The sequence below is a fragment of the Centroberyx affinis genome, unplaced genomic scaffold, assembly GCF_046629955.1.
Source record: "Centroberyx affinis isolate AG114_WGS23_722 - 3 ecotype Tasmania unplaced genomic scaffold, CSIRO-AGI_Caff_v1 ptg000387l_1, whole genome shotgun sequence".
Classification (NCBI taxonomy): Eukaryota; Metazoa; Chordata; class Actinopteri; order Beryciformes; family Berycidae; genus Centroberyx; species Centroberyx affinis.
The window spans coordinates 50787-67082 of record NW_027279055.1 but is presented as its reverse complement, the minus strand read 5'-3'; the positions used below and the strand labels follow the sequence as shown (position 1 = coordinate 67082).

The 16296-nt window shown below is 41.9% G+C and overlaps 1 protein-coding gene across 1 annotated transcript; it reads right to left on the bottom strand.

Annotated features, from left to right (window-relative positions):
* Positions 1 to 1926: 1926 nt before the first annotated feature.
* Positions 1927 to 4817, bottom strand: LOC139641540 (gap junction alpha-10 protein-like). Its single transcript, XM_071515972.1, has 2 exons — positions 3366 to 4817; positions 1927 to 1965 (listed from the first exon to the last, which is right to left on the bottom strand). Exons 1-2 carry the CDS (start codon positions 4815 to 4817, stop codon positions 1927 to 1929), a joined length of 1491 nt encoding a protein of 496 aa, XP_071372073.1.
* Between the last annotated feature and the right edge of the window lie 11479 nt (positions 4818 to 16296).

The window sequence follows — 16296 nt, the reverse complement described above, 5'->3', positions numbered from 1 at the left end:
TGACATACCTGCTGCCAGTTGAAATTAAGGCTGCCATCCAGAGATGTTGGAAAGTTGGAAATTCACTAGTTGGTTGTAATTACAACCTAAAAAAAACCAAGGTAAAAACAAACACCCGCCACATTTTCTTTACCCAATATAAATACTGTTCCCCATGTGAAGTCAGTGATATTTAACATTAACTAGCTAGTTAGCATAGAAAGCAACTGTAAGTGCAACTTTACATTTCAAATTTATGTTTGACCATTTACCTCACAGGTGTTTTGATAGATTTCTACTCATGCACTGCTGAAAATTTAACTTGATTGTATTTTGAGGATTATAAACACGTTAAAGAAAAACTGTGCAGCGTGGTTGTCGGTTTTGTTCCAACCAAACACTACAGCAGCTGATTTCACTGAATAGTTCCTCCTCTCTGGTTGAAGGTGTGTTAATCAGTGAAATCAGCTGTTGTAGTGTTTGGTTGGAATGAAAACCTGCAGACTCTTGGCCGTCAATGGTACATGGTTGATAACCACTGGTTTACAATGTATACCGTCATGTTGATGTGACGTTACATAACTGTATCTCAACAACATTGTAATTGAGAAAATCAAGTTTTTTACTAGGATATCTGACTTGCATTAGGAAGTCAAAATTCCCAACTTTCCGACATCTCTGGAATACAGCATTAATCTATGTGAAACAGGTTCCTCTATTGTTAAAATAATGAGAAATTAATATCAGGGAAGACAGTTGTTTTCCAGAATGGATGTATAGCATTTTGGAATCAAATGCCTTCATTTAGTAACGAAATGGTGGAGAACTGAAGGAAGTACTTTCAGTTATTGAATTACAACCTCCGTTTACAGTATGAGTGGTTGCGGGCCACTCCTGGTATACAGTAGGCAAAATCCAGTGCAGCTTTGGCTGAATCCCAAGTGGTGATTGCAGAGGTTTTGTCAGACCTCAGTTGAACAGAGCGGACTCTTAACACTTATCTACCTGGACAATTCAGCATACCTCTTCTTTTGGGTAAGGACTGTATGATAGACATGTAGACAGTTCACGTGGTGTTGTTTCTAACTTTTTACAGTGGTTATATCATTGTATTTGTAGATTTTGGTGAGCCATTTTTTACGTGTCCTTTTTTGAGTACCTGCAACATGACTGTTATATGCAGATTCAGCATTTTTAATTTCCTTTTTATCTTTGAAAGTTCAAATTACCTGTATTTTTTTTTTTTTTTTTGTAAATATTGTGCAACATGTCGTGTTTTGTTTATTTGATATGCAAAAGTTTTGAAAGAAAACAACAGCATTTTGTCTAGGCAATTTCTGTTCAGAAATAAAACAAAAAGCATGAGACAATTCTCTGGTGAGTGGGGGTTTTGATTAAATGTCTGTTGACAAAATATTTGCTGTTTTGTTAAGAAGCATTTAATTTGAATATAATATAAATGAATATAATTTCATTAAATTACTTTGTATATAAATTACTACAAATACACAGTTACTATACAAGTCTTTGGCTTAGAAAAAGTTTTATATTTTTAAAGTTACAAAAGTCCATGTTACAGAAGCATACAAATCCTCTGAGGATTTCACTCCATAATCCATGGTCTTGGTTCTGCACAATCTTCCACATTCAGCCTACACATGGAAAACTGTCCACAAAATGATACAATCCTTTTTCTCCACCAGTACCCACATAAAATCACAATAGTCCCTTTGTTTTTTTTTTTAAACGTCATGGGCGTTTTAAGGTGCTTGGAATCCAAAACGTATTGGTGTTTGGCACTGAGTCTGTCTCATGATGGCTGAATGTTTGGCTGCCCCATGTGACTTGGCCAGCAGATCAATGTTGGTGGTTGGATCACTGATACAGGTTCTCCTCTGTTTCAGACCCGGAATCAGAGCTCCTGGCCACGAAGTTAGCCTCTTCTCTTCACTTTTTCATGATAGAAGATATATCCAGGAACATACTCTGAGAAAGACAGAAAAAAATTTCATCTTAGATTATTGCTGCTCTTGGACAATAATACATGTAACTCAAGGAATAAAAATAAAAAACAAAATTGCAGTCACACAGCTTTTCTGTAACAGCAGCATTATGATTTTATGCATGTTATCATGGGTTTATCCATGTGCTTTGATGAGGTAACATTATAATAATAGTTTTTATGAACCATTAGTCAATATCTAGTAAAATCTATAATTACATATTAAATATAGAACCTTTAAAATGATCTATTTTATTGTTAATTATTGTGTAATTTTCTGTTTTCGTTTTCTGTTCATTGTTAAAAAATTGTCAATGTTTACACATCATTTATATTATTTATATATATATATATATATATATATATAAAATAAATACACAAAATCAAAGTGTTTTAACTTTGATAATACCATTTCACATAGTTTCCATTGACATGCATTTACTAATTTAATGCCTTATGATTGAAGATAATTTAGAGATTCTAATATCTATCTGATGCCGTTGCTTTTTACTGGCAATATCAATTTGTAAATTCAATTTTATGATGTTTCCAGCTGTTTTTGCAAGCGCTGTCTGTTTTCTGAAGGAATTATAGCAAATTGCTTCTTAGGAATAGCTTCTTATTCATTGTTTCCCTCATGTGGTTTTCAAATTGCTATTTATTTGCTTGGCCTCATGTCAGAATTACGGGGTGTTAATCTGAAACAACTTCATCAGCAATTTGATTTCTTCTAATTATTTTCACTGAGAACATTGAATGGACAGGCCACTGTTAAAGCTGCCAACTCATCCCTGTTGGGCTTTGTCCAGATTGGCTTTCTCCCTCCCTCTCTCTTGTTCCTTCTCACCCTTCATCTCTTCTGCTTTCTTTCTCTCTTTCTGGTTTTTATTTTCACACTTTCTCTCTGCAGCATGTTTATGAAGTCCTGTTTGAATTGATGCTATACAGATTTTTTTTCTCTTCAATTCTCTACATTGCGGCATGGTTTGGCCTCTACCAAAACATCGTGCTATGTTATTGCCACATCTATGTCATTTGTTATTTGGCTCAGTAGACTTGCCACAACTACATAACTCTACCAGTGGCTGGGCTTCAAAACTTAATTAGCTCTTTGTTCTTTATAGTAATGTCCTCTTTGACAATACAATAGCATACTTGTTGCTTGAGGTTGAATATATATATAAAACTAAATGTAAGACTATGTTGCTCACATAACAATGGGCAGATGAAGCCCAGATAGGAGGCTGCTTCAAATTGTCAAGAATATGCCTTTCCTTATAACTTTCCCATGACCTCAAACATTAAATGTTTATGATTGAGGTTCACAAAAAGTTTGAAACGGAAATCTGATAAATGAAAGCAGCCATCTTTGCTCTTTACTTGCCATTGACATTCTTCGGCCTCCAGGAGGTGGCATCATCGGCATGTCTCCCTGCAGTGAACCCAGCTCATCGGACTCCTCTGAGGTATGTATGGATGGGCTTGTGGAGCCGCTGATGGTGGACATGCTCTCGGACGGCGGCCTGACCATGAAGCTGGTCTTCCTGGGGTTGGAGAGCAGGACGTCACTCCCCAACGAGTCCCTTCGCTCATCCTCTTCCAGGTCCCTGACAATACTGGACCTCAAGGTCCTACTGGACACCAGAGTTTCCATATGGCTGGGTTGAGGGTGTTCTCCCTGATGGACGTCCTCATGATGAGCCTGGCTCGTTGGACCTCCCTCTACATTGGGCAGGGCAGCAGCCCAGGCTGGATGGTGGTGGTCCGCCATGGCTGTGTGGATCACTGGATCGTCATGGGTTTGGGGGACTTGGATGGCACAGTTCTGATCGGTCCTGGATGGCTGTGGGGGCATCCGAGGCTGCGGGTAGGTGCAGTTGGTCTGATTGAGATGAGCCAGGCTGTTGTGCCTTGGTACCTCCTGGTTTGCTTTGAGCCCAGCGTTGTAAAGAGGAGGCTTCATGTCTGCCTCTGGAATCACCTTGAAGATGGTTTGAGTTAAAGGCCCATTGTGAGGTGACACATTGCTCATTACACAAAGGTGCTGTAAGGATGGCTTCCTCTTTGGCTTATAAATCAAACTGTCATCATCTGTATACTTTTCCCCGTATAGCGTCTGTTTGATTTTCCTGACGCCCAGGTGGGATATTTCCAGAATGTTGAGGAAAAGTGACACACCAGCAATGACAATCATGAAGACCATGAAGATGGTCTTCTCTGTGGGCCTGGAGATGTAACAGTCTACACTGTTGGGGCAAGGCAGCCTCTCACATTTATAGAGCGGCTCCAGTCGGACACCATAGAGGATATACTGGCCCAGGATGAAGCACACCTCCACCACTGAGCGCGTAAGGATATGGATGATGTAGGTTCTCAGTAGAGAGCCTCTCAGGGGAGCCTTCTTCACCCTCTTCTGCTCGTCCAGCCTCCTCAGCTCCCTCTCCATGCGCTTGTGTTCGTTCATCGCCACCTCGGCCTCACCCAGCTCCTCCCTCAGCTGGGCCCGTCTCCTGTGGCGGTCCTTCTCCAGGGCTTGGATGCGGTAGAGGGCATGGCCCATGTAGACCAGCGAGGGCGCAGATACAAAGATGACCTGCAGGACCCAGAAGCGGATGAGGGAGATCGGGAAGGCACGGTCGTAACACACTGCCTTGCAGCCCGGCTGGTCAGTGTTGCAGACGAACTCAGCCTGTTCGTCCTCCCATACGTCCTCGGCGGCCGCTCCCAGGACCAGCATGCGGAAGATGAAGAGTATGGTCAGCCATATCTTGCCCACGATGGTGGAGTGAATGTGGACCTCTTCTAGGATGCTGCCCAGCAGGTTCCAGTCACCCATGGTCAGCTGCTTCACTGCCACATGTCCTCAGGCTATGATATAGACATACGCAGCACATATGGATAAGCTCTTAGCTCCTAGCTCTTCTGCTTTTATTTCATTCATACAAACAACACATATAATCTGCTTAGAGTTGTAAAATGGTATTCACCTGACAATAACATAAAAATTATACAGCAGAGTACTTTGAAATATCACAAAGGGTTGCATTTACATATGTAAGTGCCTGTTAAACATGCAAATAAAAATTACAAAACATACTCTAGGTTTCCCCTAGTGGGTGAGTACCAACTTCAACCAGACTACAGAATAAGGCCCTACTGTCTTTTCAGACCAAAGTATAAAAACTAGTGGCATACAATAATGGAAGTCCAATATTTACCATTACTGTTCACATCATCTGAGAGAGCTATTTTACATTAGCTACTATTGAGTTATTCCAGGTGTAATTTGTTGCAGCCTCGCACTTTAGAGAGTATGATGTAACAACAAATAACTCCATCCAATGAATTAGCCATTTCAACAGCTCACAGAACAAAAACACTTACATATCAATGGTATGGGTTCTCTCTTTGCCTCTTGATGCAGGTAACCATGTTTACATTGACAAAAGCATCCCAGAAAATCACCGGCTTTGTATGATTACCCCATGGAGAAATTTGGAGGTTGCAGTCCCCTTGCGCCAGTCCCAAAAGCCAATCCCCATCCCTCTCCCTCCCTCTCTTTCTGTTTTTCTCTGTATCTCTCTGTCTATCTATGTGTGTGATGTGGTTGTCTATGTGGTGGGAGTGCTCTCCCGTGTTGTTGCATGCAGGGTTCACAGGATGTGATCATTGATCGTCTCCCGACGGGACAATGCCCCATGGCACCTCTTGCCAGGCAATTGGTCAGTCCCTCCCACCCCTTCTCCCCACACCAGCAGTGCCAACACAAACCAGTGACCTCTAACCCCATCAATATCAGCCAGAGAGAAGAGATATTTGTTTACGGTTCATCTTTTTCATAGTGCCTGCCTTAGGTGCCCTTAACGTATAGATGTAACCTAGCTAATTGGTAGTCCTTCAATATTGAAAATTGAAGTCGAACTTATGTAAGCGCACCTATTGCCCCATCTATGTGGAATCACTATATAATTTACTGCACACTGTTTTTTGTTGTTGTTGGGGTGCTGATTGGGAGCAGGGGTGTATGTGTATATGTGTGACTGTCTAGCACCCTTGCTGTTGCTGTTTTGTTAATTTGTTCCTACCACACAAGGGGGCAACATGATGTTTAAATTCAATCCAACACACTATGTATTGCACATTGTAACATTATGCAATAGTACTATGCAAGAGCATGTTTGCAGTAATGGAGATCATCTCTTTGTGATGTAGATTTTTGCATTGCATGCAATTTTTGCCTATATGCATTGGTTCTGTTCTCTAAAGTGTGAAGTACTGAATAGGCAAGGCAGGTGAAGCTAGATTTACTATATATTTAGATCATCATTGCACAATTTAGACTGCATTGCCATAAGTCAAAAATCTATTTTAGAACAAACATGCAAGGCCTAACAAACTTATATTCCAGTGCTGTGCCTCTCATTTGAACTTGCATACCCATGAGTTGAGAATCTACCATATTGAGTTCTGACACTATCTGCTCAACTTAGCCCCACAAAGCACCCTGCCATAACAGCGGGGAGTAAAGCAATAGTACATAATACTGGCTTGATTCGAGAGCCTGGGTGCTTGGCTACATAAAATGACCAGCCGTGCCTGGAGGGCCTTTAATTAGGTTTCCATCGCGCGCTGACAGAGTCAATGGCCCATTGATTTGATTTTCCCTTCAGAAGCTGCTGCTGCTGCGGTCGCCGAGGCCGAATGCCAGATGTCACAGCAGGACCATCGGGTTATGCAACGGCTGCTTCATCAAGTGCTCAGCCGCCGGCCTGACTGACAACTGTGCACAGTGGGCGGGGCTTCGTCCAATCAGTCTGTCTGTTGACAGCGTGCCTCAACTCACCCACGTTTGTCTTTCTATACTTGTGAGGACCTTCCATTCATTTCCCCACCTCTAACCCTAACCCTAACCCTAACCCTAGCCTTAACTCTCACCACTACATGCCTAACCCTTCTATTAACCTAAACCCTTCTATTAACCTAAACTTTGAAGGTCTAAAACTCAAAATGGCTCTCAAAGGGAAAGAAGTACAGAGCCTTTGCCCAGACCAGTGTTGATGGAGAGGCATATTGAAGTAATTTGAGCCATCACTTACTACTGGTGTTCTGGCCCCTAGTGGTAACACAGTACCAGTGCTGAGACTTAGATGGTTCCCCCTGTATTCTCTACAATGTCATGGCTGTTTGAATTTGTATGTGTGCATGTGCCATTTGCAGTATTGCATCATATTCATTACAGTGTTATGGATAATGCACAGAGAAAAAATATCCTGCCCACACCTGTTTGTGTCAATCAAAAGAGGTATTTGCATCACAAATTCCCCATCAACCACATCTGGCACCATCATGAAGGTCCATTGAAGAATAATGTTGAAATATAGGTCATTCCTATGTTCCCAGGGTCCTATGTTCCCCAGTTCTAGGGTTAGGGTTAGGGTTAGAGACCTTCAAAATCAAATAAAATGATAACCATTGGTTTTGTTGTGTTTATATAGCTGTTTTGAAGCCTTGTTCCAATAAAAAAACTGGATAATATTTATGAAATATTTTAACTTGAAATTGGTCAAATTTGACCCGAACACAACAGGAGGGTTAATGTGTATTAACAGAATATTGAACTGGGGAACATAGGACCCTGGGAACACAGGACCCTGGGAACATAGGACCCTGGGAACATAGATATGCTCTCGAAATATGTATAAAATCCTGATTGGAAAAAGAGATTAAAAAAGATTGCTGTGGTGCATGTGTAGGTCAATTCAGTAATTTGTGGAGTTGTTTCCAAATTTAGGTTGTAACACTGAAAAATGTCTTCTTTTTAGTGCTAGCTCCTTTAGCCCTAGCTCTGCTACAAAGCACTATGAATTGTAGCTTGAGAAGAGTTAACTAAGAGCCGAGTTAACCTGAACAGTTTTTGGCTTCATTAGTGTTACGTCCCCCTCCCCCCTTTTCTCCTTTCTCTCCTGTTTTCTTCCCTGGCTCTGTTGCTTCAGGTGTCCTGCATTGGTGACTGATTGCAACTGTGTCCACCCTTTAAAAGGACTCCTGAAGCAGAGTGCAGCAGACTCTCCAACCTGGCAGTCGTTCTTTTGCTGTGCTGTTATTGCTGAGTGTCTGTGTCTTTTGGTTGTACCCGTTTTCTTTGGGGGAAGGTAGCACTAGTCCTGTTTTCACTGCTTCTTTGTGGTCAGCATAGTTTTTCCCTTGATCTTTTTGGTCGCTTAGGACAGTGATTCTCACCCTTTTTCATATCAAGGACCCCTAGTTTAGTCCACATTAGGGCCACGGACACCTTTTTGATGAGATTTTGTCTCTGACCCAAATCTGAGAACATTTTTACTGTTAGATATGATTTTGTCCAGAATTCCATGACTATCTGTATTGTCGGTAGAGAGATAACAGAGAAACTATGATCAAAACAGTCATTCTTCTACATTCTCTAACTTCTTGTAAATGAAATGCTGAAGTTTAACAATTCATCAATTTGCTGGGGACCCCCTGGAACTCCCTCAAGGACCCCTGGTGGTCCCCGGACCCCACGTTGAGAACCACTGGCTTAGGGAGCAGCCCAGGGTACGGCTCATTATGTGGTTGGCCTAGAGGCTTCTCCATGTTTTTTTTGTTTTTTTTTAATTCTGTTTGGTTGGGCCTTCTCCCTTTTTGTAGCTTGGATATTTTTTTTAAATAAATGCTGCTTTTTTGTTATCTTAACTTGGGTGGGCATTTTGAATATGTTGATGTTCTCACACATATGAGCCAATGAGTGGTGAGGCTGGAACAGTTGGCAAGCCAACTATCTAGCGCAAGCTAGTTTGGCTAAGCATGTTCTAATCTAAACATGCAGCTACTACACACATTAGGTAGGAGCTGGCCACCTGACATGAACTACAAATCAGATGTAGTGCTATTAACAAGACTCACTAGTAAGCTGACCAGATATGGGTAGCTAACTAACACGCTGATATCTAAATACATAATTAAGCCTGTTGGTGAAGAAATTCAGTTCTCAATCAAACGGCACAGAAATTAACAGTGTTATCTCCATACTGGCTGAGTTGTACGTTTTATAAACACGAGCTGAGAACCTCCAATATGGCTGCCAGTGGGTGGATTACGTTTTTTACATTTTTTGACTAATCCTTCAAACTGCCACTATCATAAGCCCTAAAGCAGTGATTCCCAAAGTGTGGGCCATGAAGGTACGGCAGGTGGGCCGCGAGAGGTCATTTACAATAAAGTTTTTAATTTTCAATTTGTACTTAAGTTTGAAATTACTATAAAATATTTATGATTAAATATTTTTTTTAAAAAGTAATCAGAACTAATAAAACAAAGCCATGGGATTTAAATTACGTGTTATTCTTCATTTATCTGCGCTATTTTTGATCCAGCCGGAACGTATCTTATATCTCGTCATTGGCAGGGAATTGTAATTGAGGGAATACCTCATCATTGGCAGGGGAAGAGTAAAAATGGAGCGGTGGCTATCAGGTTGCAAAAGGAAAGCTGTTAATGGAGAATCAGCCTCCAGAAACTGTTCAATCATCAGAGGATCAAAATGAATCCATGAAAACAAAAAGGACTCGTAGAAAGTACTCAAGTGAGTACCTATCACTGGGATTTGCACTGCATTGCCGTATGCACATGTTCTGTTTACGAAATAAAAAATATATAGGGAAATACTTCATCTTAGTCTTGTGTGTTGATCAGAGTTGCGATTAAAGGGTTGGGTGGGCCGCGGAAGATTTTCAGATTTCAAATTGGGCCGCAGCATTCTTAAGTTTGGGAATGGCTGCCCTAAAGCAAGACTGCTGCAGTACTTTTGCACTAGACAGATGTGAATGTGGTGATCCATTCTTCTGGAAAGGAGTAAAGACTAGTCTAACGTCTGATGCTCTATTTTTTTTTAGAATAGAGAATTTGTGTGCTCAGTTTCTCTGCCTATGCGAAACTGAAAACACATTTTTACTTTGCTCAGTGGTCATACATAATGGTTATACTGTTTTTCAATGGCACCAAGCCCTTATTAGGAACACCATATTAATACTGGGTAGGTATCAGCTTTCAGCTCAATGTCAACCAACTACTAATCCACCTCAAGGTTTGACGTGTTGCATTCTCAGACTCTTTTCTGCTCACCACAATTGTAAAGAGTGGTTATCTGAATTACTCTGTCAGCTCCAACCAGTCTGGTCATTCTCCTCTGACCTCTCGCATCAACAAAGCGTTTCCGTCCGCAGAACTGCCGCTCACTGGATGTTTTTTGTTTTTCGCACCATTCTGTGTAAACTCTAGACACTGATGTGTGTGTGAAAATCCCAGGAGATCGGTAGTTTCAGAAATACTCAAACCAGCCCGTCTGGCACCAACAACCGTCAAAGTCACTGAAATCACATTTTTTCCCCATTCTGATGTTTGATGTGAACATGAACTGAAGCTGCTGACCTGTATCTGCATGATCTTATGCATTGCATTGCATTGCTGCCACATGATTGGCTGATTGGGTAATTGCATGAATAAGCAGGTGTAGGTGTTCCTAATAAAGTGCTCGGTGAGTGTCTGTTTTGTTCATTTCAGATTTATTCATGCACCATCTAGGTGACCAGCCCACATGGGCTTAGAAGACACTACAGTACATCACATACATACAGTATGTTCAACAAACAAATCTACAAAGTTTTGTATAAAATTTACAGATACTTGTTGTACAAACTACTTTGTCTTCTTTTCCATGCTCTCTAGAAATGTATCTAAAGACCTCTTCTTTAAAAAAACATTGTAACATACCTTCATAAGACGAGAATAAATCTGAATTTTTCTTCTGCGTTTTTTTCAAACAAAGAATTCCTCAGGTCACTATACCTTGTACAATGAAAAAAAAGAAAAGAAATTTATCCTCAATAACACCCAAAGTACATGAACACCTTTTGAATCTACCCACCTTCTTTCTAAATTACAAATTATATATATTACTCTGTATAAAATTCAGACTTAATTTGAATTTATAAATTCTAAGCTTTTGCTTCTTAAATATCCTGCTCCATTGTTCCACATGGAGGAGTTTTTTCCCTGAAAGAGCTTATATTGTACTGCGCGTTATTTCTAGCAATGGGTTGTAGTTCTAAATTAGAAAAATTACACTAACTTCTTTAGACGATGGATAACCATGTGCTCTATCCAAGAATCTTTATTTGTGAGCCTCTCTGGCAACTGAACTAGGCGATTCCATAATCTTACCACTATTTGCATTCAATTAAGTTCTAAGGCTTAGTATCTTGGTGTTATTGTTTTACCTTCATCTTTGCAAAGATGTGTTACATTTAGGCCTTGTCCACACTAATCCGGGTAAATTTGAAAATGCATGTTTATTTCTCCATTTCCATCCACACTAAGACAGTGTTTTCAACCACCGATAAACTGAGCTTTCTGAAAATGCTCTCCAAAGTGGATAAATTTGAAAATGGCGGTTTCGTGTTGTAGTGTGGACGGGGTAAACTGAGCTTTTCCAAAACGTTGACGTGGGATTGTCATGTGATCTCACTCAGGCAGTTACCTTCCGTTTGGGACACAGCTCTATGTATTCTCCTTGGCTTTGGTGGTCCTGTAGTCGTTACTTTCAAAAGCAGCTCAACTTCGTCATCTGTCCAGACAAAGAAGTCTGGCTTGCTTTTGTCAGTCTTTTGGGCATCTTCATGGTGCTTAAGGCATTCTGCTACTTGCCTGGGTCCAGACCTTTTGAATCCGCCCACTCCACAGAGTTGACGGATTCTGGTCTGGCATCGTGACATGAAACAGCGGTTTCTGGGTTGAAAAATGATCGGTCCAATGAGCGCCGGGGGGGGACTAACGATTAGCCAATCAGCACCACGGGCGGGACTATCGCCGTTGTCAAGCTGTGTGCCAGAACCAAGGAGGAGTAATAACAACAATGGTGACCGCTATAGACAAGATAGACGCTGCTATCGAGGCTGTTCTAAATCGATTAAAAGTTGTCGTACTTTGTTTTTACTTCGCTCTGTGTTGTCAAAGATGCTCTATACTTTCTGAACCGTCTCTGGTGTTGTCATGGCTACGCATCAGTGTCGACTTAAAATGATGTTAGATTCAGGCGGATACGTTGGTCTCTAGTGATTGGTTAGGGAAAATGCTCTCTGCTGGTTTGAGTCATACCTCTCAGGGAGATCCTTTAGAGTGTACTGGAGAGGGGAAGTGTCTAAATCCCACTGCATGTCCACAGGGAACCTCAAGGGTCAGTGCTTGGACCCCTTCTCTTTTCAATATACACCACCTCACTGTGTGCAGTGATCCGCTCACTTGGCTTCTCATACCATTCATATGCTGACGATACCCAGCTCCTCCTATCGTTCCTGCCAGACGACCCCACAGTCTCGGCACGGATATCGGCGTGACTCGCCGATATCTCGGCTTGGATGAAGGAACACCACCTTCAGCTTAACCTATCAAAGACTGATAGGCTAAGCTGCTCCTTGTCATCCCAGCCAGTCCCTCTGTACAACAACAGATCAGTATCCAGCTCGAATCAGCTCAGCTCATTCCCACAAAGTCTGCCAGAAACTTGGGTGTCATGATTGATGACCAACTAACCTTTAAGGAGCATGTGGCTTCTGTTGCTCAGTCATGCCGATTTGCCCTGTACAATATCAGAAATACCCTACCTGTCTGAGCATGCAGTACAACTCCTGGTGCAGGCGCTTGTAATATCACACCTTGACTACTGCAACTCCTTACTGGCAGGGCTCCCGGCATGTACGCTCAAACCTCTGCAGATGATCCAGAACGCGGCGGCGCGTCTGGTCTTCAACCCAAAAGAGACATGTGCTCTTTTGGGCCAGTTGACAAAAGGCTAAAGACCCAGCTCTTTAGCGAACACCTTCTCACCTAATGGGCCTTGTAACCAAACAATAATAAAATAAAAAAATGCATTGCCTTGTAGCACCTATATCCTGTTGGACCAGAACATATCTCTCTCTATATTAGAACATATCTTTCACATCTTCTTACAACTTATATCTCCTTCTAAAAGAAGACAAAGTATGACAGATCAGTCAGAGATTTTTAGCCAGGAAAACCAGTTTATCGACTTTATCTGGCTTGAGAGTTGCCCTTTGGCATGTGACAATATTGAACTGAGCTAAAGAGCTGAAGACTCTTTCTGAGGGAGCACTTGTTGCTGGAATGCACTGCATTTATAAATGGACTGCATTTATATAGCGCTTTTATCCAAAGCGCTTTACAACATGCCTACATTAGCCATTCAAACACACATTCATACACCGATGGTGGCAAGCTACCACGCAGGGTGCTGGCGCAACCATCAGGAGCAATTTAGGGTTCAGCATCTTGACCAAGGACACTTTGACATGCGGAGGAGCCAGAGATCGAACCACCGACCTTCTGATTAGTGGACGACCCACTCTACCTCCTGAGCCACAGCCGCCCAGTTTCTACTTTCTAGCTAGTTGGCTAACCCTTGGAAAGTTTCCCCCGTGGACTTTCCACCATTCCAGAGGATCCATCTCACTGTCTGCATTTGGTGTGGACAGGTAGGTCTTCAGTTCCCCAGATGGAAGCAGATGTGGCGGCGGCAGTTACAGCATGCAAATTCAAAAAGACTGGCAACACGGTGGCAGCTCCCAATATTTTGCTTACTTTATTCTACATTATTATTATTTTAATTTACATTTTGTGGTCGGAAACTTTCTCGCGATTCCCAATTCAAAACATCTTACAATGTAGACTGTTTCAGAATCACTTTCAGTTCTATTTTTACAGAATGTCCATTATAATAGACAGCAGGATTATTGTAGTGTGCAAAAATGGTCACACTTAACAATGTAAAATAAAATGGATTCCATCTATAGCCTAAAATGACAGTAAACCAAGGAACAGAATTTAACATCCATTCCACTCTTTCATGTTTTATTAACAGTACTGCACACATTCACAAGTACAGTAGGCCTATAGCCTAACGGATGAGTCCCATGTTTATGTTTATTTATTTAAAAGGACAACACACATTAATCAACATTGCTGTAAATGTGCCAGTGTTAGCCAGCTGGCTAATTTTCAACTGTAGTCCTTGTGGCAAGATGTTTTAAAACCTATAAAATTGTGAACTGACGCGGTGTTCGCAGCACCTCATTGATGCGGTCGATCAGCATCTTCTTATCTCGCACTCCCATTGTGGGAAATCTCTGATGCAGCGTGTTTATGATGAATTCCTTCAGATTTCTGGGGAGTTGCCACTTTCCCCTCGATCCATCCCAGTTCGTTGTCACACACCAAGCCCGGTATTTGTCTTCCAGTGTGACAAATCTGAACAAGCACCCGTATCGATCCACGCGGCCCTGGCTCATTCGGCAGAGAGATGCATGGTCCTCCGGGCCCACCTCACGAATTTCCAGGTCCGGATGCTGCCGGGGAAGTGGATACAGATGAATGTTGTCAGCCGAGATGATGGATGATGATGCTGATGATGATGATGCAGATGCCATCGCTGTTGGTGTTGAGGTGAGTCTGAGGGTCAGTTGTGGTCTCTCTGGCAAGTTAATGGAGACATCTTGCCACGTTGTCTGTGCGTCCAGAGCCGCCCGCAGTTCGCTGATCTTTACCAGTTCGTCCTTCTGTAATTGGCTCTCCTCTCTCTGTTTCTGGCTCTCTTCTCTCAAGGCTGCCATCTCAGCCTTCAATGCTGACAACTCAGTCTCGGACCGCTGTTTCTCAGCTGCTCCAATGCCACTGTGGATTAATCTGTGAAGAACACATCATCGAACTTTTCACCAGCCCAAACCAAGATATACACACAGACTGATTACACAAGATGAGAGGCAGGAGAAAGCAGGACAAGGACACAAGGCTAATGGGTGTGGTGGAAGCAGGAGGGGGGAACAGGTGATGAGGGGAAGTCTGAGGACATCTGGAGGCTGGCAGGAGGATGGCAGGACGATGGCAGGACTGGGGAGTGAAGGGAGAGATAGACCAGGACCAGGGGCAGAACACGCAGACAGGGGCAGATCATGACAGGAGTACTTGAGATAGTTTTATGTGTGATCTTTACCGGGTCCTGCCATATTTCCAGACAGATCTCGGTATTCAAGGTCCTGGACATGACTGCAAAGTACAAAATTGTATGCGTCAAGAGATTTGTATGGCTTGAGTTTTTCTTTCGTACAGATGCTGGGTTTTTCCACAAGGTATACGAAGATATCCGGCCACTGTAACTTTGGATCCTTGACCCATTGACCTGACAGTGAGTACGGGTCAGGAAACCTCACCCCATTGCTAAGTGTTAGCTTATTAGTGTAAGACCACCTGTGTTCTGCTGGCAAACCACTAAAATAATTAGAGAAGGCGTCCGGATGATCCATATTCCTAGGTTGTAAATTGACACCTGATACCGCTGTCACTTTCTGCCACCAGTTCGGCTCCGCCCACAAAATACATCATCGCTGTTTACAAACACAAAAAAGGTCTATATCAAATGAAAGCTCTTGATGAGCTCTTTCTACTGCCAAAAGGGCGCATGTGAATTCTAAACCAATCCAGAGTTATTAATCAAAAACCAAAAGACCTAACACTGAACACGCTGAACTATTTGGGGCCAAAAGGGCGTAAGTGCACTTATGCCCTTCTGGCCCTGAGAAATGTATTATGGGTAAAGCCTTTGGATAGCACGTGAGTCAAAATAGCTGACACCACATGTAAGCCAGCTAGGTCAACCATGAGAAGAAAGCTTTTTACTGCTGAAGAAGTGTGACTAAGCTTATTTCAAGATGCAGAAGCTAAACAAGGCTAAAGCTATCATTCTAGTAGTGATGGCAAAACGAAGCTTTCGGAAGCAATGAGGCTTTCCTTTCAATTGTATCGAAAAAGGGTTCACACTACTCACAGCTTTTCAACACAGTGCTCATTAGTGGCACCTGGTGGTCAAAAGGACGAAGAGCCGCTATGAATCTACTGTGTCTAATGAACTGCTTCGTTCTGGTGCTTTGAAAACATATCATTTGTTACGCTAATCATGCTGTTTGGGTGCATTACTTAACATCATCATCATCATCATCATCATCATCATAATAATAATAATAATCATAATAATCATAATAATAATAATAATCATAATAATAATAATAATAATAATAATAATAATCATAATAGATTAATAAATAAATAGCATCATCTTATAATTCTAGAATAGCCTACCTCTGGTATTTGTAGTGAACCTGCTGACTGAAACACAGGCTTATTCATATTTAGCCTGAATTGTCCTTTACCCATTTCATAGGCAAGCCTCATGT

Excerpts from the sequence above, each read along its gene's own strand:
- LOC139641540 (XM_071515972.1), bottom strand. The coding sequence starts at position 4,817 with ATGGGTGACTGGAACCTGCTGGGCAGCATCCTAGAAGAGGTCCACATT. Across the intron at positions 1,966-3,365 it reads GAGGCCGAAGAATGTCAATG|AGTATGTTCCTGGATATATC; the intron begins GCAAGTAAAGAG and ends TGTCTTTCTCAG.